Below are 27,284 nucleotides of genomic sequence, written 5' to 3' on the forward strand. Positions count from 1 at the left end.
GGGAGGACACCCTCCTCACTTGGGTTCAATTTTGCTGTTTCTGAAACTGCTGCTGATAAGGTGTCAGGCTTCAGGGACGTGGCTCCTCCCTCCCCCCCCCCCAGCTTTGGCAGTAGATAAGCAGAACAATGAGAAAGTCTCTTACCAGTTAGAGATTTTAATGAACACAGCGAGAGTACAATGGAATGAAGGTGCTCCCAATTAAGGTTTCCACCCACTCCCGGTCATCCACATCACTTCTACGCCCTGCAACTTGATCTCGCAACCACTGTGCCTTATGTGCGGCCACCTTATCTACCCTCCTTGACCTTGGGCTGATCGGATGGACACTTTCCAGCAACATTGAGTCTGCTAACTCTCTCTCTCCCAGTGTTTCCTCTCCTAACTGTTCACCCCCCAGTTCTTCCCAACTTCTGCCTTCTGAACTATGTCCCTCGGCAAACCACTGCTCCAAATCTATACTGTCCCACTGCTCCTGGGAAGATTCAAGATCCTGATTAGGAGCAGGGGGAGGGGGAGGCTCCCACCATTCCTCCTCAGGGCTGCATGGTCCCTGACAAGGATGGAGAGAGGGGTGTTTCTCAAACTTTTTGGGGGGCATCACAGGCCATTTCTTCTGTCTTTGATACATACACCTTCCGATGCAGCAAAATATGTACAAAAACATTTTTTGGGGGGAGGCCACCATTAACTGTGAGCCACCCCAGGTGTAGTGAGGCCATTCTTTCTTCAGGTGTTAAACCTTAAAAGCTTTTGCCACATTTACACAAACCTTCTTCATTATTAAAGTAAAAAAAATGGTTTTCAGCTGAGTTGCCCACAGTGTTCCAGCTCTCTAGTTGACAGCCCCAGTCCCACTAAAAACAAAAACCTTCTTCACAATGCTCTTGCTTTGATGGGCCTCTTTAAGTTTTCCCAAATGAAACAGTTGCTGCTGTTTCTGCAGTCTTATTTTTTTATAGAACAGTAGAAGGAGCGCAGACGCTTGGGACTAAAAAAAGAAAAGAAAATTCCAAGTAAAATATTCATTTTTATTGTTAGAAGTTTGGCCAAAGACAGCTTGTCATCCTCCTCCAGATGACTTTGCAAGGGGGCAGGATCTGACCCTTTGGCATTGTCAACATCCCCAGATATTCCCACTGGGGGGAAATCCACATATAAAGGCATTTTGGTCCGAAAGCTGTAACCGTCCAACACTAAGAACAGAACAACATTTTACTAAATGAAGTCGACTAAGATTATTTTAATACCTGAGAAGCAGTTATAAATGCTTTAATTACCCTAATTCATTTATTTATTTTTTAAAAAACCTACTGTTTGGCAGAGTGCTTACTTCCTGGACCAGCAGCTGAAGATTCTCTCCACTTCTGTTAATGCCTTTCAGTTTCTGAACGCATCAAAATCCACCACAGTCCAACGACCGTTCAGTCAACTCGGGCAGACCAGTTTCAATGCTGTTTCTTGTAAGATGTGAGATGTTGCAGCTGAGGTGACTGTTCTCATCACAATTCTCCCTCCCCCTTTTGCTCCTAAGTTAATCGTGAAGGCCCTCAAATCCATCCTATTTATTTGGTGACGATATCTGACAGGCCAGGAAAGAGTTTCATCGTGGAGGTGAGAATGAGGAAGGAGATATCCCTCGCTGCCTCTCATAGATCTTTCCTCAAGTGAACCATTTCAGACCAGGGCAATTCTCAAAACATCCTCATGCAAGCAGGCCCTTTCGTGGCGGCTTTCTCCATTTGTCATAACCAATATATGAATTTCCTCTAATACCATGGTGACTGGGGCAGTATGGATCAATGGTTGGAGGTTACTTCCTGGTTCTGAAAGATCTCAGAGGCATGGGATTTTCTCCTGATGTGTGATCCACCAAAGCCCAGTGCAGGTGGACTTGTTTCAGTGGGTCACCAGAAGAAACTGATCAATCTGCAATTATGTCTGTGATCCGTCCAAGCTTGGAGCCAGTTTAGTATCCTGCAGGGACTCCCCCCTTCCGAGGGTCTGAGGCAGCCGACCAGCCTTCTTCTGTCCGCAGGATGGCCTGGACCACAGCTCCCCTGCTAGTCCTCTGAATCTCGTGTCCTCTCTTCTTCAATCCATCTTCTATTTCCTGGACACAGAAAGCAGATAAATGCACTCACCAAGAATCTGATTTGACACCACTCTCCCTTCCCAGTCCAGCGGCCCTCTCTGTTGCCGGCAGTGGCTGAGCCTTGCCTTCCTCAAGACGGCAACCTCCAGATGTCCTGGACTACAACTCAGAATCACAAGGCCATGCTGGCTAGCAGGAGATGATGGGAGTTGTAGTCAGGAACACCTGAAGGGCACCAGGTTGCGGAATGCAAGGCTAGCGGCTGCCTCTGTGGTCAGAGAGCCCTAGGTGTGCAGGAGGATCTCCCTCGGCTCCAATAAAGTGGGGCTCAAGCGTGGGGGGGGGCAGGGGCGAGGGATGGTCTGCTTAGGACCTTGGAGAGCGTCAGCCAGGCAGTGCTGGGCTGGTACTTTTTGACTTCTGTGCAACGCAGCTCCGTACGTCATTTATTCATTCATTCAACAAGCTATAATGCAATTCAATATATTTTCTATAATAATAACGGTAATAATTTATATATTTAATCAACAAAAACCTTTAAGTGGTTCACATATAAAGCTCTTGACACTTGAGGCCCTTCCTTGTTTTTATGGTTGCAAGTTGTTTTAAATCGTTTTTAATACTGTTGTCTGCTTTAGGACCTTATAATGAAGAACGGGGTAATAAATAAATAATAATAATAATACGCACACAATACAATATTAATTAAAATATCAATAAAACCAGACTATATATATATCACCGATTTTATTTTGATACATTTTGTGTCAAAACATATTGACAGAACAGGTATGAAAATAAAACCAGCAATATAGATATAGATGCATGGTAAAATTGTATATTTGTGCATGTGAAATAGCCACCTCCCCTGCACCCATCTTCCCAGGCATCTGATAAAGGTAGATTGCCTTGGCCTATGGAGGTTCCATGGCTGCTCAAAAAGGCCTAAAATCATCTAAGATGGTAGCCACCTTTGGATCTATACTGTTCATTCACTGTGCATGGTGTGAGCAAATGCATGCCAGCAAATGGGCAGGCCAGAATTGGGGCGTCGAATGGCAACCTTTACCTCCTACCTTAAACCTGCAACTACACTGCTATAGCCTGTGAATTTTCTTAAAGTGAGCAATATTTGGTCAGCCCTGAAAAGCAGAAGCAGGCATCGTGGAGCAGCTGCTTTGAATGCAGAAGGTCCCAATTTCAATCTGCATTCGCAGCATCTCCAGGTAAGGGCTGAGACTATCTCCTGACTGAAACCGGTGCTGCCTTATCAGTGTGGACAGTGCTGAGCTGGATGTACCCCAATGGCTGGACTCAATGGCCCAAGGCCCTGATGTTCTCAGTTCTTCATTCCCAACCAACCACCCTTGCCCTCTTCGAAGCAGACCGACCTGCTCCACCTCATCCTCCAGGACGGTGATGGGAGGGAAGAGCTGGTTATGGATGCGAGGCTCCTCCACCGCCTCCTTAATGTTGTAGCCAAACCAGAGGGAGCGGAGAATGGTCTGGATGAGGAGAAAAACAAGGCACCCCATGTAGAGCACAAAGACACACAAACGCACAACCGTTCCTTAGAATGTGGACTCAAAGCAGCTCTCTGCCCCGTGTGAGGCCCCTCCAAGTGTGGGAGACACTCCCCTCATCCACCTCCACAACACGCCCAGCAAAGGCACTTAAAGATGGCCCCAACCAGGCTCCCCACTTTCCCACTCTCCATTTTCTTTTACTCCAAAGAGCTCAAAATGGCGCACCACCTTCTCCCTTGAGAGGGACTGGCCCCCAAGCCACTCAGAGAACTTCATGGCCAGCTGGGGGCTGGAACCGGAACCTCCCCAACTCCTAGCCCAGGCACCCCCAAACTTCGGCCCTCCAGATGTTTTGGACTACAATTCCCATCTTCCCCAACCACTGGTCCTGTTAGATAGGGATGGTGGGAGTTGTAGGCCAAAACATCTGGAGGGTCGCAGTTTGGGGATGCCTGTCCTAGCCTGACATCCTAATCATGCTGGCTCTACCCTAATAATAATAATAATAATAATAATAATAATAATAATAATAATAATATATTTATACCCCACCCATCTGGCTGGGTTTCCCCAGCCACTCTGGGCGGCTTCCAACAGAAATATTAAAATACAACACAGTGGAACCTCGGTTTATGAACACCTCGGTTTATGAATTTTCAGTTTACGAATGCCGCGGACCCATCTGGAACGGATTAATTCACTTTCAATTACTTTCTATGGGAAAGTTCGCTTCAGTTTATGAACGCTTCAGTTTAGGAACAGACTTCCGGAACCAATTACACCCATGCTTCGGGTTAAGTACGCTTCAGGTTGAGTACTCCGCGGACCCGTCTGGAACGGATTAATCCACTTTCCATTACTTTCAATGGGAAAGTTCGCTTCAGTTTATGAACGCTTCAGTTTATGAACAGACTTCCGGAACCAATTGTGTTCATAAACCAAGGTACCACTGTAATTTATTAAACATTAAAAGCTTCCCTAAACAGTTCCCTAAGGCGAGTGAGCCTTCCCAGAGCCCTCCCAAAGAGCTAGAAGAAGAGGTGATTTTAATCGCTAATGCCTTGCACCATCATGAAAGACATGACCCCCCACCCCCCACCACCCCATGTCTCAATGCCCTTGGCTTCCAGACTAGGCCTCTTCTTCCTCTCACCCATAGTTCTGGGGCAGCAGGGTCTCCTCTGCTGCAGGCCTTGTGGCTGCGATGGACCACCCAGGGTCCTCCCCTTGCTCCTAAACCTGTTTGGCTTCTCCTCAGCCCACCAACAACCTACCATAGCTATTGCTGTGGTGATCTTTGTTCCTCCAGAAGCACCAACCATCATCCGGACCTTGTTCTCCTTATCCACTAGGATAGACGGACACATGGAAGACAAAGGACGCTTCCCTGTCAAGGAGATGGGCAGTTAGATGGGCATTCCAAGGCCTCGGCCTTGCTAAAAAGCCCGCTTACCCACCAGACCTTTGCAGGAAATCCAGAGGTGGAGGAGACTCGAGGCTGGTGTGGACCAGAGGGGTCTTGCAGTGTCCTTTGGCCAAGAAAGAGGGGAGGCAGAGAAGAAGCGACCTGCCCCTTGGGCAGGACCACCAGCCAAGCTCTTGCCTGGAGAGTTGGCCAGAATGCAAAGCCCCCAAGAGAAACACTCCAGAGGCGTGTTACCTGGGGCGATGAAGTTTGCCACAGACGGGCGGACCCCAAAGCCGTTGACGATGTGCGGGGAGCTGAAGTCATCCATCTCGTCATTGAATAGGATGCCACTCACCGGAGAAAGGACTTCTGAGCCAAAGCTGAGCAGGACAAAAAGACAATGTCAAGTCCACTGGTGGTGGAAGCAGGAAACGTGGGCTCCAGAAAGAGAGCTGCCTCAGACAGATGTTTGTGGCCAAGGATAGTCTAAAGAGACACATGTGGTGTAAACCACTGAGCCTCTTGGGCTTGCCGGTCAGAAGTTCGGTGGTTCGAATCTGCGCAACGGGGTGAGCTCCCGTTGCTCTGCCTCAGCTTTTGCCAACCTAGCAGTTCGAAAGCATGCCAGTGCAGGTAGTTAAATAGGTACCGCTGCGGTGGGAAGGTAAACAGTGTTTCTGTGCGCTCTGGTTTCCGTCACTGTGTTCTGTTGCGCCAGAAGCAGTTTAGTCATGATGGCCACATGACCCTGAAAGCTGTCTGTGGACAAACTCCGGCTCCCTTGGCCTAAAAGCGAGATGAGTGCCGCAACCCCATAGTCGCCTGTGACTGGACTTAACTGTCCAAGGGTCCTTTTTACCTTACCAGCATCACCACCTCACACACAGCAGTTTGGGACACCTGTGCACAAAATGTGTGCTTCTGAGCAGCCCGTGTGCCAGGTAACTGTCCCTGTGTCTGGTCTCTCCTCTAGTCTCTTTGGCAGAGTCACCAAACCTGTAGGACGGTGCTTCCCAAAGTTTTTCAGGCCACTGCCCCTTTGGTTCCATAAACTCATCCCCAGTGCCCCCTACCCTCTGACACTCCCCTGCTGCCCTCTTGCCTCTTAGCCCCTCTCCCCAGGTCTTCACCCCCACCCCCAACCCAGGGAGCAGCATTACACAATTTGGGAACCACTGCTCTAGAAGACGAATAGCCCATGGCAAGGAGGACTCCTTAGCTACCATTCATGCCTGGGTCTTTAAAATAGCTCTTGCTCCCATCCTTTTGTAGTTACCAATGTAAGTCCAGTGCTAAGTCTCTTTTAAATGTTTTTCTTTTTTTTAAAGGAAGAGATTAGTATCTCAGAAATGCTGGAAAAGTTTAACGTTCATTATCAGGTTATGCTGAGCTGACATAAACACATTTCTCCAATGAAAATAGGGACGTCCTCTTCCATAATAAGAATTTATTATTTATACCCTGCTCATCTGAGTGGGTTCCCCCAGCCACACTGGGCAGCTTCCAAAACATAAAACATAAAATATTTTTTAAAAAAACTTCACTATACAGTGGCACCTTGGTTTAAGAACAGCTTAGTTTATGAACAACTTGGATTAAGAACGCTGCAAACCCGGGAGTAGGTGTTTTGGTTTGTGAACTTTGCCTTGGAAATAAGAACATGTTTTGCTTCCTGTTGAGTGTGTTCCATTTGTAAATCGAGTCCCCCGCTGCTATGGGAAAGCACGCCTTGGTTTAAGAACGCTTTGGTTTAAAAATGTACTTCCGGAACGGATTAAGTTCATAAACCAAGGTACCACTGTACAGGGCTGCCTTCAGAGGTCTCCTAAAGGTTGTATAGTTACTTAGCTGCTTGGCTTGGGGGGTCACATAACTCCATGACCAATGCAAATAGGGACGGCCTACCATACCCTCCAGCATTTCTCTGATTTAAATAGGGATGGCCTATAAGGGAAAGCAGGACATTCTGGGATTAAAGCAGAAACCGGAACAGCTTCTGTAAATCTGGGACTGTCCCTGGAAAATAGGGACACTTTGAGGGTCTGTAAACATTCATCCTTTCCAGCATCTCTAAGATAAACTATTCCTTCTTTTTTACATTATTGGGTGCTTCCTGTTTTTTTGTGTGTGTTACAAACATTTCTCCTGCATGGAAAAGGATTGGATGCTTAGAAAAAGAGGGTCCTATGTGCAAACACTCAAGAGAGGGGAGAGAAACCTGGCTTTGATCCGAGTACCTGGGGGGTCTGATTCTTCAGGAAAGTACAAATGGTTTGTGTTCGTTTGGCTGGGTTAGATATTGTGTTTGGTTTGCTCCACCACCAATATAACCCAATGCTGACACCATGTGGAAAATGTCCCTTCTGCAACTGCTGTTGGTGAAAGATGTAACGGGCAAGATTTTCCTCCAAAACCATAGAATCGTAGAATTGTAACAGTTGGAAAAGGTGGAACCCAAAGGGCAGGCATCCCCAAACTGCGACCCTCCAGATGTTTTGGCCTACAACTCCCATGATCCCTAGCTAACAGGACCAGTGGTCGGGGAAGATGGGAATTGTAGTCCAAAACATCTGGAGGGCCAAAGTTTGGGGATGCCTGCCAAAGGGTTTTCTGGTCCAACCCCCTGCAGTGCAGGAATATTTGATCCCAGTAAGGGGGTCAGTTCTCCTCCGCACTGATCCTGTCCCAAAGAGAGCGCCTGCGTCTTCGACAATTCTGTGAATATCAGAATTTCTCCAGGTGAAGTATTTTCTCCCAGATATGGAGCTGCAGTCAGTGCCGGATTTACGTATAAACTAAAACAAGCTATAGCTTACGGCCCCACTCTCTTGGGGCCCCCCAAAAAATTTAAAGGAAAAATAATTGGATGTACATTTCCAAAATGTAAGATAAAAAAACACATAAAATAAAACCTACATACAGCAACAATGTTTTGTGTTGTGTATGGACCTATTAGGTCCATAAATTACCATATAGTATATATTCAACACAAAAAAACCAGCAACAATTTGTTGTTGACAAATGACAGCTGGACATATAAAGGGCCCCATTACCTTCAGTAGTTTAGGGCCTCATCAAACCTAAATCCGGCCCCAGCTGCAGTGACAGCTAATTCTAGCCTAAAGGAGGCAGTGGACAACTCTTTGCTTAGGGGGGGAAAACCTTCTCCAGGACAATATATGGCCAGTCTCCATACTGTATCATTGGCTAAGGCACATCTCAGATTGAGGTTTTTCTGGACAATGTGGATTAACCAGATTAGGGGTTTCCAGGAGTCCACAAGCTTCATTCAAGTTGTCTGTGGATTTGTGGATGAAGGCAGGGGATGGCCCTAAATCCATTGGACTAAATATTTATATTGATTTTTTAACAGTGTTTTAGTTGCTTCTCTTACCGTATTACGCGGAATACAACAAAATACACTGTACAAGAAATAAAAGAAGCAATTTAGGTGCGATTTAAAATTGTGCAGCACATTGTTTTTAAACAGAGGTTGAAACAGAGGTAGGATGGCCCATCTGCTAGGAAATCTTTAGCTGTCATTCCTGTCATTCCTAGGTGACCCTTGGGGCAGGGGCGTAGCAAGGGCGGCGATGGGGGCAGGTTGCCCCAGGTGCCACCCTGGAGGGGGTGACGCTCGGCACCCCACCCCCCGCGACTCCCAAGCCGAGCCCCGCCCCCCGGTATAAAGCCTCGCCCGCCGCACCGAAAAAGGCTTTCTTGAGGCTTGTCTTGGGAGTCGCGCACTACCCCTCTACATAGCGCACATGCGCACCATGAGTGACGCCCTGCCCCCGGGTGCACAGCAATTTGTCACTCCGGGTGACGCAGCGGCTTCCTACGCCGCTGCCTTGGGGTCCCTTCCAACTCTACAATTCTATGATTCTATGATTATAATAGCAGGCAGAAAAATCATTATGTGGCCCTCAGCAATGCAAAGTGGTTTGGGGGGGAATTTGGGAACCACTGATTTAGATCTAGTTCAGTACATACCCAGACATAAACAGCTTTGTTCCCCTCGGAGCCAGTGGTGAGGGTCTGTGCGTACCCAGGGAAAGCAGTGTAATCCATCAATGGGTAGGGAAAGACTGTCATAGAATCACAGAATTGTAGAGTTGGAAGGGACCTTGAGAATCATCTAGTCCGACCCCCTTGCAATGCAGGAATATGCAGCTGTCCCATACGGGGATCGAACCTGCAACCTTGGCATTATCAGCACCGTGCTCTACCCAGCTGAGCTATCCAGGCTCCTCTGAATTAATTCTTCCCCCACAGCCCGTTTCAGCAGAAGCCAATTCTCCACTGCAAGTTCCCATCCCAGCCACTGTTGGCAGCAGCCCCCTACACAGGAAGCAATGCTCAGGTCTCCTACTATTGGTTGATGGTGCCGGTGGCAGCCACAGCGGTCCCGTCTGGAGACACCACAGAAAGGTGGGATGTCCCAGAGTCATCTGGGGAGTAATATTCTGGCTCGTAGTAGCTGACTTCATGGGTCTCATTGGTGATTTTGGCCCACAGCTTCTCCGAATAGTGCTCCGAGGTTATGTTTTCGATGACCTGGATGGAAGGAGAGAAAGCAACGTCAGTGGCGGTTATCACCGAATCGGCACCTGACTTGGCAGTGTGGGGTATTTAAAATGCAGCCAAACCAGCCATTCATGTTTTGCTAGATGGGCACATGATAGGAGCTGAAGCTCGCAGAGTTTTCCTGTAAGTTAGCTGGAGAGAACTCTGAGAGAGACACTCCCACTGTGCCCCCTGACACGGGGAGGGCATATCTTTATTTTCTCCTACCTGCCTGGGCACAACCTCTCTTTCCATCTCGTTCCATCTTTTCCCACCATGCCAGCAATGTGAGAACGCCCCCTCAAGACCACATTTTAAGCTAGACCAGGGGTCAGCAAACTTTTTCAGCAGGGGGCCGGTCCACTGTCCCTCAAACCTTGTGGGGGGGCAGACTATATTTTGGTGGGGTGGGGGAAATGAACAAATTCCTATGCCCTACAAATAACCCAGAGATGCATTTTAAATAAAAGGACACATTCTACTCATGTAAAAACACCAGGCAGCCCCCCCAATAACCCAGAGATGCATTTTAAATAAAAGGACACATTCTACTCATGTAAAAACACCAGGCAGGCCCCACAAATAACCCAGAGAGGCATTTTAAATAAAAGAACACATTCTACTCATGTAAAAACACCAGGCAGGCCCCACAAATAACCCAGAGAGGCATTTTAAATAAAAGGACACATTCTACTCATGTAAAAACACCAGGCAGGCCCCACAAATAACCCAGAGAGGCATTTTAAATAAAAGGACACATTCTACTCATGTAAAAACACCAGGCAGGCCCCACAAATAACCCAGAGAGGCATTTTAAATAAAAGGACACATTCTACTCATTCAAAAACACACTGATTCCCGGGCCGGATTTAGAAGGCGATTGGGCCGGATTCAGCCTCGGGGCCTTAGTTTGCCTACCTATGAGCTAGACTTAAGTACATCTTTGTAATCAAATGGCCGCTTTAAGCCTGCCTGAACAAAGCCAGTTACTTTTCAGCAAGTATTCTGAGTGAGTAAATGTTTTGTTTTGTTTTTACAAGACTGGTTTGTGTGTGGCTATTGTTTTAAGGGGGAGAAAAGAGGGAAATAACAGGAGAATCCAGTCTGCCTTCAAAGCAACCTGGATTGGCTGAAACTAGCCTAATAATAATAATAATAATAATAATAATAATAATAATAATAATAAATTTATACCCCGCCCACTCTGGGCGGCTTCCAACAGAAATATTAAAATACACTAATTTCTTAAAGATTAAAAGCTTCCCTAAACAGTGAGGGCTTTCCGTATTAAGCTGTAAAGGGATGGCACGCTGCTGAACTCACAAACATGAGGAAGGAAGGATAACAGCTCATAAATATAGCCTCTCCTAGCTTCGATTCACACCCCAACAGGCAAAACGATTGAAAGCTGGCCCTCTGCCACTGAGCTAAATAAGCCCTTTTATTACTCGGATATTACAGAAGAGCGATGGACTTACCCCGGCAATGTTGACAAACGCAGGGTCCCCCAGTAATGTCCTCTTGGCATAAGCAAAGCGGAAGGCCTCAACAATGCGGTGGTATGTCAAGACCTTTTTCTCCAGAGTTTCCACGTTGCTCCTGGAGAAATTAAATTCTGCCAGAGAGAAGCAAAGGTTGGGTATCAGACAGGTGAGCAGAACACCTGCCACAGCTGAAGCTGGCAAGGGCGCAATTTGAGCCAAACCAGGAGCGTTGGGGCATTGGGGAGAGAGTCCTTGTGGGAGGGGGCATGGCAGCCAGTCAGCGTAATGGGCACATATCCTTGCTTGGCCACGTGCAGCTCGCTGGGTGACCTTGGACCAGCCTAGCCTACTTTTCAGGGTTGTTGAGGGGATTAATTGAGGGTGGGTGGGTGGCAGAACTGTGTAGGCCACCTTGAGCTTTATGGGCAGGAAAGGTGGGATATAAATATTATTTATTTATTTATTTATTTATACCCCGCCCATCTGGCTGGGTTTCCCCCGCCACTCTGGGCGGCTTCCAACAAATACCAAAATACATTAAAATATCACAGATTAAAAACTTCCCTAAACAGGGACTTCCGGTCCAGCGCCAGCGCCGATCGGTGGGGTCTTTGTCTCGCTCCGAGACAGCCCGTCTTTGCTAGAGGAGGGAGGGCAGCGAGAGCAACGCTGCACCCCATAGAACCCCGGGTCGAGCGTCCCGGGGGCGAAACTGCTCGACAGAGCCCCAAACCGGACTCCCCAACTATCCGGCTGCCCTAGTAAGAGCGCCGGAGTGAGAAGGGTCGAAGTCGCGGGGGCCATTTTGAGCACCATCGTCGCTCTAGCAGAGAGAAGCTCCGAGCCGGAGGCGAAGAGCGCTGGATTCTTCCAAAAGAAAGAATTAGAAATCAAGACTGTAAGTAAGCTCTCAAATTTGGATTGGATATGGAATATTAATTTGGATTAATTTGGATTTGGGAGAGAGGGAGACAAAACGGAAGCCACCCCCTCCCACCGGTAGCTAAGGAACAGTAAAATAAATACCCGAAGCCACGAACTGAATAGTTAAAAGGTATCCTCAAAGACATAAAAAAGTCCTCCCCTGGATGCAGGGTAAAAGGGGAGAAGGACGATTCCCTGCAGAAAGATGAAAAAGAATGAGGAAAGCCTTTTGTTTCCCCGGGAGCCGGCAGCCCAGACAACCCAGCGAGCTGACGAGGATTTATAAATGAGTTTTATTTTATTTAGACTTTTAAGAAGCTAGGAGTATATGCTTTTGAAATGTCTGGATTGTGAAATGTTGGTTTGGATCTTTGTGAATTTGGAATTGGAAAATGCAACTACTTTGCTGAGACTGGGAAAATAAGCAGTGACCATTTTCCACCCCACACGATAAGTAGTGACCTTGACAAGACGGAACTATGTCAACAAAAAGGTACTCGCCTGAGTTCCAGCGGATTGTTTTGACAGCCATGTGGGAACTAAAAATAGGACTATGCCGAGACGAGATTCAACAGCAAGAACTAAAGCAGCAATTTCAGATGGTGATTGCTGAATATGATTTTTCAGATGATGAAGATATTGAAATGGAAATAGAAGAGGAAGATGGTGACAATGACAGCGACAGCAATCTGGATGATTTTGACAATGAGGTGGATTCTGATTTGGAGCATGAAGATAACAATGATGATGACTGGGACAATACAACACAAAATGAAGCACACCACAAGGGAAAAGTTGACATTGTTTTACAAAAAGAGAAGCGGAGTACCCCTCCTTTGAGGAGGGAGCGACAGGAACCAATGGAATTACAGATTTCCCACAAGGAGAAGGACATGAACAACTTAAGAAGGGGAGAAACTCAGGGGGGCCTCATGGATATCTGGGGGGCAAAACACTGGAAAAAGGGGGTGGGGTGAAGGAAGAATGGGAGTGTAATTATTAGGATGGATTATTAAGATCAAATTAGGATTGTTGACTACGGAACTTGCTGGATTGGAGGGAGGTAGCCGGAATTTGGGGAAGAAAGGTTATATTGGAATTTGTTAGAGTGCAAGAGTTGATTATGGGAAAAGTTAAAATAAAAGAAGTCTAGGGATTTAAAAATTTTAAGAAGTCTATTGAGGGGAAAAAATTAGGCAAGGGAAGAAAATTGGATTATGAATTATAGGGATTAGGTAAGAGATTTAGTGAAAATGGTATTAGCTAAGTTTAAAATTTTTATGAAGAGGAAAAGTAAGTAGTTTATAGATAAGGAAACTGTTAAAGAGGATAGTAAAGGGATGAAAACCGGGAAAGGGGAGAGGTAGGGGAAGCCCACAAAATATGGTTTATTAATGTAAATTTGAAAAAGATTGTTTTTATTATTGTTTTCTGTCTTTTTTCTTTTTTATCATTTTTTCTGAAATTTTTTCCTTTTTTTTAGCATAGTTTTTTTCTTTCTGGATAGCTGGGTGGTTGTCTCCCTGCTTTCTGCCCCTGGAGCTCTCTGGTGGCAGGAGGGGACTCTGGGGGGGTGGGGGAGGGGGGGACATAAACTCAACTACAAAATGGACTATCTTCAACTACCCGCCTGCATGGGAGGGGGGTGGAAAGAAGGTGGAAAATCTGTCTATGTAAGCGTCTTTCTTATATATATCTTTTTTGTAATCTGTAAAACTAATAAAAAATTATTTTTTTAAAAAAAACTTCCCTAAACAGGGCTGCCTTTAGGTGTTTTCTAAATGTCAGGTAGTTGTTTATCTCCTTGACCTCTGATGGAAGGGCATTCCACAGGGCAGGCGCCACTACCGAGAAGGCCCTCTGCCTGGTTCCCTGTAGCTTTGCTTCTCGCAGTGAGGGAACTGCCAGAAGTCCCTCGGCGCTGGATCTCAGTGCCCGTGCTGAACAATGGGGGTGGAGATGCTCCTTCATGTATATAGGACTGAGGCCGTTTAGGGCTTTAAAGGTCAGCACCAACACTTTGAATTGTGCTCGGAAATGAACTGGGAGCCAATGTAGGTCTCTTAGGACCGGTGTTATGTGGTCTCGGCGGCCGCTCCCAGTCACCAGTCTAGCTGCCGCATTCTGGATTAATTGCAGTTTCCGGGTCACCTTCAAAGGTAGCCCCATGCAGAGCGCATTGCAGTAGTCCAAGCGGGAGATAACTAGAGCATGCACCACTCTGGTGAGACAGTCTGCAGGCAGGTAGGGTCTCAGCCTGTGTACCAGATGGAGCTGATAAACAGCCGCCCTGGACACAGAATTAACCTGTGCCTCCATGGACAGCTGTGAGTCCAAAATGACTCCCAGGCTGCGCACCTGGTCCTTCAAGGGCACAGTTACACCATTCAGGACCAGGGAGTCCCCCACACCTGCCCGCCCCCTGTCCCCCCAAAACATTACTTCTGTCTTGTCAGGATTCAACCTCAATCTGTTAGCCGCCATCCATCCTCCAACCGCCTCCAGACACTCACACAAGACATTCACTGCCTTCACTGTTTCTGATTTAAAATATGACAAACAAGTAGGCATTTTTAAGCCTCTCATGCCTAAAGAGAAGGAGAAAGCTTACCTTTCAAGATGTTGAGCGCCAGGGCCAGCACAGCACCACTAAAGGGCGCATTGGGTGCAAACATGGTGAGCTCTCCTATGTGGACCTTTAAAGGATTTTCATCTAGAATCGGCGTGTAGTCTCTCAAGTCGTCCAGGGTGATGTTCCCTCCTGGAAGAGAATGTGGGGATTGGGTCGACATCTGAACCAGGAGTCCCCAATTGAATAAAATATTTGGGGGGCCCAGCCAGGTAAGCCCCGCCCCACATAAATGACCACTAGACCTGGGGCACACATGCTATTTGAAAGGCAATGCCCATCAACTTTTGGGTGGGGCAAAGGAATCTCAGACCCTAGGAGTTGGCTCCCGTGATCCGGACTGAACCGGAGCTCCTGGGATGCCTTGGCATGGATTTTGAAGGCTACACCCCTGCCATGGGTGGCACTGTGTATAAAGGAGAGGTGGCTACTCCATAAGACTTCCAAGCTGCCAGTGGGCTTTTCATGGAGTTTGGAAATGGCAGTGGACCTTCCCCATATAAGAAGAAGAAGAGAAGAGTTTGGATTTGATATCCCGCTTTATCACTACCCGAAGGAGTCTCAAAGCGGCTAACATTCTCCTTTCCCTTCCTCCCCCACAACAAACACTCTGTGAGATGAGTGGGGCTGAGAGACTTCAAAAAAGTGTGACTAGCCCAAGGTCACCCAGCAGCTGCATGTGGAGGAGCGGAGACGCGAACCCGGTTCCCCAGATTACGAGTCTACCGCTCTTAACCACTACACCACACTGGCTCTCACCATATAAGCCCTCTACCACATCCAGATTTCTCACCTGCTGCTGTGATGTCGGCTATAATTTGCTGAGCTAAGCTCCCGGTATAAAATGCATCCGGACCCTCCTCGGCTAAGATCTCGTAGGTGCGGGCCAGTTTGGGGAGGGTGAGAATCTCATTCTCCTGGAGAACTTTCCCTTCTCTGCAGAAGACCGCACTGGTGAGGGAGAGGGAGAGGAAAGACTAGGAGAGTTGGCCACATGGTGGTCTTGGGATAAGGTTAAAGCTTACTGGGAAATGATATATAATGAATTGAAAAGGATGTTCAAAATAACTTTTATTTTTTTAAAAAAACAAAAAACCCAAAAGCTTTTCTTTTGGGAATTATAGGGACAGAACCACCTAAATTGTATAGAAATTTATTCATGTATGCTACTACAGCTGCAAGAATGTTACTTGCCCAAAACTGGAAAGAAGCAGAAGTCCCAGTAAAGGAAGAATGGATACAAAAACTTAACGGAATATGCAAAAATGGCAAAACTTTACCGGAAGAATAAGAAATCAAGATACTGGTAACAAACTTTTTTATAAAAGAATGGAAATGGTTTACTGAGTATTTAAAGATAAATTGTAAACAGATGAAAACATTAGCAGGATTATTGTAATAGCCAGTTTTATAAGAGTATATATTTACAGTAGATGAATAAATAAGCAAGTTAAATGAACTTGGATATGGAGAAGATATTACAAAATAAATGTGAGGAACTGCAGAAAGAGGGGGAAGGAAGACAAATTTTGAAACGTTAAATGGATTGTAAAATGAATGAAATGTATAAATTTGATAAGTATAAATAAAAAACTTTTTTTTTAAAGGAGAGCTGGCCACATGGGTGCTTGGTTGCTGGATCTGAAGGTACCTCTCAGGGCACCCCAACCCTGGGCACTCCCAGCTAGATCACATGGCAGTACTGTAACCTCCTAGATCAGGGTTCCCAAACTTCGGTCTCCAGATGCCTTTGGACTACAATTCCCATCACCCCTGGCTAGCAGGACCATGGCCAGGGATGATGGGAATTGTAGTCCAAAACCAGCTAGAGCCTCAAGTTTGGGGAACCCTGTCCTCAATGGAAGCATGTTGAGGCAGAAGGCAGCACCGTGGGTCACCTTCCAGGGTCTACAGTGGATGGGGAGGTTTGCAGGACATCCTCCCCCAGCCTGGCAGCCTTCAGATGTTTTGAACTAAAACTTCCATCCACCCCAACCAGTGCAGCCATATGATGCTAGGACTTATGGGAGTTGTAGTCCAAAATATTTGGAGTGCATCAGACTGGGGAAGGCTGGTGTACCTTCTCCCTTTCCTCAATGCGGATACTGAACACCTGAAGAGGGCCCAACTCTGCACATGTTCAGGTGAACTCTGCACGTTGACTGGGGGGGAGAGCAAGCAATGGCACCACTTGCTAATCTGCCTGAGGCAGCAAAATGTCTGGTCAGTCAGACTTCCATAGAAAGGCCTCTCAGCCTAAAACATGAGACATCATGCTTTGTTGAGAGGCTACATCTCTTCAAGGGTTGTTTCCTGTGGGGTTTATTAAACTGGAATGAACAACTGTGATGACCTAAATGAGACAGACAGACCGAGACAGAGCGAGCTGGCAGCCTGTGGAGCAGATTTGGCCCCTGAAGCCAATTCATCAGGCCCTTGGCAGCCGTTCCAAATTCCAGCCAAGGTTTGCTGACAGTTTGGCGGCCTCCTTTGGCTCTGATCTCCCTGTGAGGGAGCCAACCCCATCACCGCTCCCTCAGTTGAGCTCCCCCCCCCATGCTTTTGACTTCCCCGTGCCACAGAGTGCCTTACCCCCAAAACCTACCACATGGACGGGTTGCTCTCAATCGCTTCCTTTCTAAACGCCAGGGCTCCTGCCAGGCCTTTCCCAACCGGGAAACCCTTCCGTGCCAGTTCGATGCTGGGCAGAAACAGTTCCTTCCACGCCAGCTTGCCGTGCCGTTTGTGAGCCATTTCGTAGCCACGGATCTCTCCCGGAATTGCAATGGACAACCCTCCTGGAACGGGCAGAGAGCAAGCAGATCAATACACTGTGGGGCACAAATACTCTAAACAGACAGACAGACAGACAGACAGACAGACAGACAGACAGACAGACAGATTTCTTGCCCTTGGTGCTTCGCACAAGTTTCCCGGGCAAGGTAGTTATTTTAGGAGGTTGTGGACTCTGTTTCATTGGAGGTCTTAAAGCAGAGATTGGATGGCCATCTGTCATGGGTGCTTTAGTAGAGATTGCTGCACTGCAGGGGGTTGGACTAGATGACCCCACGGGGTACCTTCCAACTCTACAAATTTTATGATTCTATGATTCAATAGACTAGTGGGATACTTTTTAAAATAACTGTAAGATGGAGCTTCTTACTCATACTCTTCCTTGGAGAAGAAAACATGGCACAGCCCAGATAATTCAGACTGAAATTCCCAGGTGTCAGAAAAAGTTATTTATGTATGCAACAACTGCAGCCTGTGTTTTGTTAGCCCCAAAATGGAAAACGACCGAGGTCCCAACTAAAGAAGGATGGCAACTTAAGTTGACAGAATATGCCCAACTTGCAGACTTAACATGTGGAGTAAGAGAACAAGAAGGACATACGTTTAAAGAGGACTGGAAATCGGTTACTGAATATCTGGAAAATGATTGGATACAGCTGAAAACGCTGGCAGCCTTAAGATAATTCCAACAGTTTAAATAAGTTTGGATGGATGCAATAGTGGAAAACAGATGAGTATATTTTTTGCAAAATATGCAGTGAATTAAGATATGCAAAATGAACCCTGGTAAGAGAAGAAGTCACTGATATCTTAAGGATGTAAAATGTTTATCTGAAATTGTAAAACAGAAAATTTAATAAAAAATTTATATATATATATATATATATATATATATATATATATATATATATATAAAGACATGGCACAGCCTGAACAGGAAGGTCCATTTTTTCAGACTCAGGAATGGAGGTAGATGAGGAGCATTTAGGGACACCTTTACCTACACCACAATACTCTAGAGGTGCCACCCTACCTGGATCCCAGCCTGCCAATATCACCAATGAAGAATTTCCCACTCCTTTACCTTTCTTGGACAGCTGTGTGTCATTGCCAAACATATCCCGGAACGCATTTCTTGGCGCCGTCTCCCTGGCATTGATGACTTCCACTTTCCCTTTCAAGAGGCAAAAAATCCGTCTCAGCATCTTGTCCACAGATTGTCAGGGGGAGTCTAACACAGTGATGGATCTGGCCAAGTCGGAAATTGGCACACTCTAGGACCACATCTCTGCAGTGCTGCTGGCTGGTTCGCACATTACGTTGACCAAAGGGAGGGGCAAGCTGTTTCTCCATGCATGTACAAGTGTCGGTGTGGAAGTGCCCAGTTGCTGATTGGTATAGCTCAATCATTGCGTACGCACTGACGATACGCTTGTTGAACTTTACAGGTGAACAACTCAACAGCAGCAGTGGACATTGCAACTCGGCTCTTTGTGTTGAAAGCTGCCTAACACTGGTATTATACTTTGGTAATGTTACCTTATATCTAGAGTAGCCCACACTGAGCAAGCTTTGTTATCCCATTCCTCATTATAAGGACTGTTTGGTACAGCTATATTGACTTAGTAATCAGGGTGGGTGCAAGACACCCTAAATTCCGAGTCAAGCTAGTGTTAGAATTTAATTAAGGTCTGCGTGTTAAAACTGGCTGCTAGACCCGTGTGTGTATTTGAGTATTTGTTCTAAGGGCTTCTGACCCTATGGAATCAACATGGGTCAAAAGTTAATTAAGCCAAGTCGGTGCTTCCTGTGATGTGTCAAAAGCGAATTAAGCCAGGACTAGCCTTCTGCGGGTGGCGGGATGAGGATGGTGCTGTGTCTAAACCACTGAGCCTAGGGCTTGCTGATCGGAAGGTCGGCGGTTTGAATCCCCACAATGGGGTGAGCTCCCGTTGTTCAGTCCCAGCTCCTAGCCACCTAGCAGTTCGAAAGCACATCAAAGTGCAAGTAGATGAATAGGTACTGCTCCGGCGGGAAGATAAACGGTGTTTCCGTGCACTGCTCTGGTTTGCCAGAAGCGGCTTTGTCATGCTGGCCACATGACCTGGAAGCTGTCTGCGGACAAACGCCGGCTCCCTCAGCCTATAGAGCAAGATGAGCACGCAACCCCAGAGTCGTCCGCAACTGGACCTAACGGTCAGGGGTACCTTTACCTTTAACCTTCTGCAGGAGGCAATAGCCTGGGGATAAGGAGCGATTAGGACAACAAAAGATCAAGAGGAAATTAAATTTGCAAATGGGTGGGTTCCATCCCCCCTTTCCTCAAATGAGAGTTAGCTTTAAAGTGTTCTACGATTGCAGTTAGGAGTTATGAAACGGACATAATAAGCAGCAGGCTGGAGTGACAGCATTTGAGAGCAATGGTTGGGGTCTACTTAAGTCCAAGGCTGCTGTGGTTATAGGAGAAGCCAGAACCACTTGGGGTGTGGATGCTTTGAATCCCTCCATCATAAGCTCAGGTTGTATAGATATGTAAATATACCATATATCATAAAGACACCACAGTCTCCCCTGTGCCTCATTCCCAAAAGGAAACTCAGACCTTAGGTGAGCACACCTAGAACCCCTGGAACCTCAGAGATTTGGGTGGCGTGCAACACTGTTTTCAAGAAAAACATACCGAAGCCTGGGGGGGTCTCTGGTGGCTTCCCGCAGAGCTGGTGCCCCTCCAGGTTCAAGACTACAATCCCCATCAACCCCAACCAGCTGCCTGGGGCTAATGTGAGTTGTAGTCCAAAACATCTGGGGGCACCCAGTTGGGAAAGGCAGCCTTAGCAGCTGCCCCAGGCAGCCAGGCATGTCTTGCCACCCCCTTGCGGCAGAAAGAGCTCCCTCTGCCCATCCTTACCGTCCGCTGTACGAATGAGGAAGACGAGCCCCCCTCCGATGCCCGTGCTGTGGGGGTTCATCAGGCCCGCGCAGAGGAGAGCTGCAATGGCAGAGTCCACAGCCGAGCCGCCCTTTTGAAGGATATCGCTGCAGAAGACAAAGCCTTGTCACAGCCCAGCAGACAGGGGCGGTGTCCCTCCTCACCAAGCTTCCTGCCACCTGGGGCGGTGGAGGGGGGGGGAGAGACCTGCCTACCTGCCCACGACAGAGCAGGGCCCTGCGTCTGCAGCCACGGCGGCACTCTTGTAGATGTAGCCATCTTCTTGGGGAGCAAAGGATGGCTTAGAGCGGAGCCCAAAGAAAAGGCCAACGAGAGCCGCGAGGAGGAGGAGCAGCCCAGTCAGGGCCCCGATCTGCAGGCGTTTCGAGTTCAGTATCAGCATCTTCATTTTGGCCGTTTCTGAAGAAAAAAACAAGGGGAGCTCAGAATAGGGCAAGCAGAATTACCTTATTAACTATTAGGTTTGTATACTGCCCCTATACCTGTAGATCTCGGGGCAGTTCACAACATAAAATTACAATATAAAAACACAAAATACATAAGACGGTAGAAAGAAACCAATAATCTTCCCTTCCACAAATGGCATTGGGTGCCAATCAGTCCAAGGACTGGTTGAAGAGGAAAGTTTCCACCTGGCACCTAAAGGTGTATAATGAAGGTGCCAGGCAAGTCTCGCTGGGGAGAGCATTTCACAAACGGGGAGCCACTGCAGAAAAGGCCCGTACTCATGTTGCCACCCTCCAGGCTCTCATGGAGGATGCACGTGAAGAAGGGTTTCAGAGTCCAGGTTGGTTTATATTGAGAGAGACAGTCCTTTAGGTATTGTGGTCCTGAGCCGTATAAGGAAAAAGTAGCACCATTTGGGGCTTTTTAGATTAGAGAATAGGGACCCAGGTGGCGCTGTGGGTTAAACCACTGAGCCTAGGGCTTGCTGATCAGAAGGTCGGCGGTTCAAATCCCTGTGACGGGGTGAGCTCCCGTTGCTCGGTCCCAGCTCCTGCCAACCTACCAGTTCGAAAGCACGTCAAAATGCAAGTAGATAAATAGGAACCGCTACAGCGGGAAGGTAAACGGCGTTTCCATGTGCTGCTCTGGTTCGCCAGAAGTGGCTTTGTCATGCTGGCCACATGACCTGGAAGCTATACGCCAGCTGCTTCCGCCAATAATGCGAGATGAGCGCGCAACCCCAGAGTCGGTCACGACTGGACCTAATGGTCAGTTGTCCCTTTACCTTTACCTAGATTAGAGAATAGGCGAGTAAGAGGCAACATGGTGGAAGTTCATCAAGTTATGTGCAGCATGGAGAAAGTGGCCAAAGAATTTTTTCCCTCCTTCTCTCATCAGACTAGAACTTATTTTCCAACAGGGAGTCCAAACCATCATCAGCCTCCCTCTCGCCTGCAATATTAACAGCGGACTACATTGCAGGGCTGTTGTAAGCTGTTCTCTCTCTCTTTCTCTGCTTCAGCCCAACTCCCAACTTGCATTAGGTGCCTGACAACTCTGGACAACACTGCAGGGTTGCTGCAAACCAGTTGGAATCTGTCCTGCAGGATTCAGGGATGATCTTAAGGATGCCGGATACCACAAGCCACTCTTTGCCAGCCACAGCCTCTTCAAGACTGTGGAATGGAGTCACAATTAATTGCATTAATTGGGGGAAGTGGCATAGTTCTACATCAGAAGGCCTCAAGTTCAGTTCCCAGTGGCATCTCTAGGTAGAGCTGGGAGAAACACCTGTCTGAAACCCTGGAAAGTCATCGCCAGTCAGTGTAAACAATGGACCAATGGTCTGACTTGGGATAAGGCAGCTTCCTCCCCACCCCACCCCACCCCCGGAACTGGTATTTCCAGAATTATTTTTGAAATATTCACGCAGTCCGAAGGAGCAGAGAGTCTTGCTGGTAACCTGAGCAGATCCTTTCACTCTCTGGCTAGTAAAGTTCTTCTGCTCTTGGGCAACTGGGCAGAGCACAAGAACCCTTGAAAGCAGACAAAGCTAACTTTTGGCACACACCAGGAATTAAACCTGTCTTCCTTGACTGCGGTTTCCTGCCCGTCTCTGCGCTTGATCTGTTGGCAATTAACCCAGTCATCCCGGAACAAAGAGCCTTGTCAAGCAGACAATCCACATTTGTTTGCTTGTGTTCTTTGGTCTGTTTTAAATTGTTCTATTAGATTTTTTTATGTTGTACAATCATATGGTTGTAACTCTCCACCCCACACACCCCAGGACCTTGTGGCGACAGGTTAGGGTCAGAAATCTCTTAAATAATATAAATAATTTTCCCTTGGCCATGGAGCAGCAACTGTGGTGAGAGAAACAGAAAACCATGCAGGGAGGGGGCGGGCAAAGAGGCTCTTTCCCATTTGGCCATGTGCAAAGGGCATCTTTAGAGGGGAGGTGGGATACCTGGAAAGGGTTGCTTATATGCATTTGTGGCCAAGGAGTGATGGCAGGCGATCTTACTCCTTAATAACCCCATCAGCAGGCTTTGAAAAGAGCTTCTTCACGCAGCTCTCTCTCTCCCCCCCCCCAAACAGTAACAAAGAAAATCTGTTACCTATTGGTGAGTGTAAATATATCACATATGAGGTTTTTAATTAGGCTTGCTCTGGCAGACAAGTGGATCGGACAAAAACATAGCACACACAAAAGACAGAGCCAGTGTGGTGTGGTGGTTAGAGTGCTGGACTAGGACCTGGGAGACCAGGGTTCAAATCCCCACTCGGCCATGAAGAAGCTCACTGGGTGACCTTGGGCCAGTCACTGCCTCTCAGCCAAACCTACCTTACAGGGTTGTTGTGGGGCTTAAATAAGATGCAGGGTGGAGGGTGGGAGGAGAAGCATGTATTGGAGGGAAAGGTGGGAGATAAATGCAATAAACAAAGTAATAATAAATAAAACAGGTATCTGAAGAAGTGTGCATGCACACGAAAGCTCATACCTATGACAAACTTAGTTGGTCTCTAAGGTGCTACTGGAAGGAATTTTTTTATTTTTTTGTTTTGACTACGTCAGACCAACACGGCTACCTACCTGTAAATAAAACAGAGTCCATGGTGCTGGGGGCGACTGGGGCTAAAATGCACCTCTCAGCTTGGTAGTGCATGTAGATTGTGGTGGTGGCGGCGAGCATTTTATGGACTTAATTCTAGCACTTTGCATGTTCCAAGATGGACTCATTGTTCTCTGGGATGTGGGGTCCCTTGCCTGAAGCTTCCAGGCTGCTGGTAGTGAGAAACGGCTGGCTCTCATTCTTGCCTGGGGGGGGGGGGTGCTATACTGTGTTCTCCCTTGACTGCTCTGGTGGGAGAGGTGCCCAGACTCTCAGGCTAGAGTTCCATTATGCCATTGCTGGGGCGAGATTGGCCTGTGCCTGAGACGCACCCGACTCTAAGCCAGCACCTGCCTGCCCAGCTTAGGCCCTATTCTGTCTGCCTAACACTGGTCCAGATCTCCAGTGGGACTGAGCAGATGTCTCTTACTCTTGTGCAGCCTGGGCTTGTTCTGTCGGGGCTTGCAAAGGGTTAGGTCTTAGCATAGCTGCCAAGTTTTCCCTTTTCTCACGAGGAAGCCTATTCAGCATAAGGGAATTTCCCTTAAAAAAGGGGATAACTTGGCAGCTATGGGTCTTAGCTATGCTGTGCAATTCCCCTTTCTAATGGGATGCCACAGCCAGAGGTTGCATCGGGAACCGTGCCTGCCTGTGAATGAAGCTTCAAGCTTCTTTGCCCCTTTGCCAATATGCTGTTGGACTCCAGCTCCCATCAGCCCCAGCCAGGACGGCCAATGGTCAGGAAAGATGGGAGCTGTAGTCCAGTTATTCCTGCAGGGCTGCAGGGGTCCCACCTTTGGCGTGCAATATGCCTGGGGCTCCAGAGGATTGCAAAGGGGCTGCAGGGGTCCCACCTTTGGCGTGCAATATGCCTGTGGCTCCAGAGGATTGCAAAGGGGGCCTTGTTCATCATGGCAGCACACCTCTTCTGGAGCTTCCTCCCGACGCTGGCCAGGCCATCTGAGTCCAGTGGCAGCAGCGGCAGTGGCAATCCAAGGCTTCTTCCGGGCAGGGCTTGACCCACCCATGCCAAGGGAGGCTCTTGGCTGGTGACTACCCCAAGGCAGGCCTTGCAAAAAGCTTGCTCCCCTTACACGGAGAGGAATGCAAGAATTGGGGCCCCAGTCTGGCTCCACACTGGTTGGGCAGCCTCTGTGTGTTTGTCAGAGGGGCAACTCCCTTCCTGCAAACAGTTGAGGTGAAATCACATCATCTGATGCGGCTCGCAAGCATCCGAGAATCAGGAATAGCCACAGGTGGGTTTCGATTCCGAGTGCTCTTTTTCTGTCTGTCTTAGGGAACAAATGCTTCTTGGTCTGATATGGTGATTTGCATGATCCAGTGACTCAGCTTGGGATCAGAGCCTGTGATCACAGCAGCTAATCCTGGCTTAACCAGCACTCTCCAAACCTGTCGCATGCACAGCAAACAAGGAAAAGGGGGAAGATTTAAACCGTTTCCTGCCGTTTCACTGGCTTCCCAGGGAAGAGGCTGTCAGAGAACCAGTGTGGTGTAGTGGTTAAGAGCGGTAGACTTGTAATCTGGCGAACCGGGTTTGTGTCTCCGTTCCTCCACATGCAGCTGCTGAGTGACCTTTGGCTAGTCACACTTCTTTGAAGTCTCTCAGCCCCACTCACCTCACAGAGTGTTTGTTGTGGGAGGAGGAAGGGAAAGGAGAATGTTAGCCGCTTTGAGACTCCTTCGGGTAGTGATAAAGCGGGATATCAAATCCAAACTCTTCTTCTTCTTCTTCTTCTTCTTCTTCTTCGAGGACAGAAGCCCTGGGAAGGGACGGAGCACCCCACCTGCCTTCACCTGACCTGTGGGCACAAGTGCAGGCCTTGACTCTGTGGGTTTCAGATGCCTGCAGGGCACTAACCCTCATCTCTGCTCTCAGATGCAGCACTCTTTCTTTCTGTGGGACCCCACTGCAGGGCGAGAGACTTTCCCAGGAGGCTGAGCCTACCAGGACCCCTTGTCTCCCAACAAAAGCAGTGGGAATGAAGGCACCCTGCAAGTAGGGTAACACTTTGTCCCCCTCCCCAAGGCATATACCCTACATGGGCTGCAATGCTTTGAGGAGAACGTGGAAAAGGGAATCTTCTTCTGAAGGGGTTTGCAGGACCCCTGGAATACTTGGGGCTTTGGTTTCAAAGCATGCATTGCCACTCCTGAGCCTGACTAACAGGAAGGCATTTCTGAGATATACATTAAAGGCATTGATCATTGAGGAAAGGCAGCAATTATGACTCAGGGATCCTCGGAGCAGCTCAGACATCCTATTTGCCCCACTGGAGCCAACATCGGCATGTTTGGGTGTCTGGCTGGCTGTCGAGGAGCCCAGGACTACCTGCCCAGGTAGGACCACCTGAGGGGGACCATATGAGGTGGTCCCTCTCAATTTGCTCCATCCTCCCTCATCGTTTCTGAACTCAGGGAAGAACTGGCATGCTCATGGCACCCAGAGCCCTAGAAAGGGCAAAGGCTGCCCTTTATCTCGGAAGCAGCCTTTGTTTTCAACTGCCCAAGGTCCAAACAGTCACTTTCAGCGCTCTCAAGGGCCTGGCCAGGCAGACTGGGGACCTTCCCCAGCCCCTTGGAGAGGCAGGACGTCCTCACCCCAGCCTTGTGAAAGGTGCCCTCGGATGACTGCTTGAGAAAGACAAGGTCAAAGTCCTCAGGGCACACAAGAACACCCTTGGCCCTGGAGCCCAGCCAGGAGGAACTTCACATACGAAATGAGAAATGTTTATGCAGATCCTTTGGCTCCCTAGAAGAAATCCTGGTAGGTGCGGATAAATAACGACCTAGCTTCGAAGGAGCCAGAGAAGGCAGTGTCCCTGAGCCTGCTTATCAGGATATATCAGCGTCATTAAATACAGCAAATTTTGTGTACCTGAAAGGGAGACAGGTCTCTCTCTGCTCAAGGGAGTGACGGAGGCTGCCCAAGCCACTGTTTACCCTGGCCAACGAGGCAGTTGTGTTACATACCTTTGGGGAAACTGAGGCACTAGCTGGGGCTGGCTTTGGAATCCACGGAGGGATGTTTGCCTGCTCTTCGGATCTTCTCCTGCAGGGATTTAGGTCCATTAGGTGAGGCTGAGCAACAGCAGGTGGACTTTATAAAGGGGAGTGGCCAGAGAGAGAGAGAGCCAGACAGTGAGCCAATGGCTTGGGGGGGGGATGTGAGATCCTGCCAGGGTGCCCAGGGTTGCCTTTAGAAGGGCTGCCTACTCTCTTCCTCTCTTTGTGTTCACAAATCGCTCCACTGCATTCTTCCTCCGTAAATTGCTCATTAGAATTGCAAATGGATCTCTTCCTCTGTCCTCCTTGTGTTTCTTAACCAGGGGAGGCTGCAACTGTTCCAGACAGGGACCTGGATGTAGCGGAGAGCTGGATGGAGGGTCAACAAACTGAGACCGAATCCGGGTGAGATGGAGACTTTGTGAGTGAGCTGTTTCCACGTTGGGGAGTTTACTTCTGGAGGGGGGGGGGCTGCACTCCCTCTGGAGGAACAGGGATGCAGTTTGGGAGGTTCAATCCTCGTCATCTCCAGTTAACAGCTGGCCAAGAAAGATCCTTGCCTTGAAACCCTGGACAGCCACTGCCAGTCAGAGGAGAGAAACCTGAGCTAGATGGGCCAATGCTCTGACTTGGGATAAGGCAGCTTTGTAGATTCTTATCATAGAGTTGGAAGGGTCCCCAAGGGTCATCTAGTCCAACCCCCTGTGATGCAGGGATCCGGTGTCATCCGTGTAGGGAGACACCTCAAGCAAAGAGGGAGTAGGCACACACACATCCCAGCAAAGCTTGGGGCTGGGGTCTCTCCTAGGTGGGCTTCGTGCGGGGC

General features: G+C 48.1%; 1 protein-coding gene across 1 annotated transcript; it reads right to left on the reverse strand.

The window, feature by feature from the left end:
• Positions 1-160: 160 nt before the first annotated feature.
• On the reverse strand, positions 161-26,539 carry GGT1 (gamma-glutamyltransferase 1). Its single transcript, XM_035099183.2, has 13 exons — positions 26,426-26,539; positions 20,570-20,774; positions 20,334-20,461; positions 18,510-18,599; positions 17,238-17,430; positions 15,426-15,583; positions 14,615-14,764; positions 11,074-11,210; positions 9,402-9,586; positions 5,282-5,409; positions 4,896-5,008; positions 3,487-3,600; positions 161-2,113 (listed from the first exon to the last, which is right to left on the reverse strand). The coding sequence occupies exons 2-13, from the start codon at positions 20,761-20,763 to the stop codon at positions 1,970-1,972; spliced, it is 1,734 nt and encodes a 577-aa protein (XP_034955074.2). The 5' UTR covers positions 20,764-20,774; positions 26,426-26,539; the 3' UTR covers positions 161-1,969.
• Positions 26,540-27,284: the final 745 nt, after the last annotated feature.

This window comes from Zootoca vivipara, chromosome 17 (assembly GCF_963506605.1).
Source record: "Zootoca vivipara chromosome 17, rZooViv1.1, whole genome shotgun sequence".
Lineage (NCBI taxonomy): Eukaryota > Metazoa > Chordata > Lepidosauria > Squamata > Lacertidae > Zootoca > Zootoca vivipara.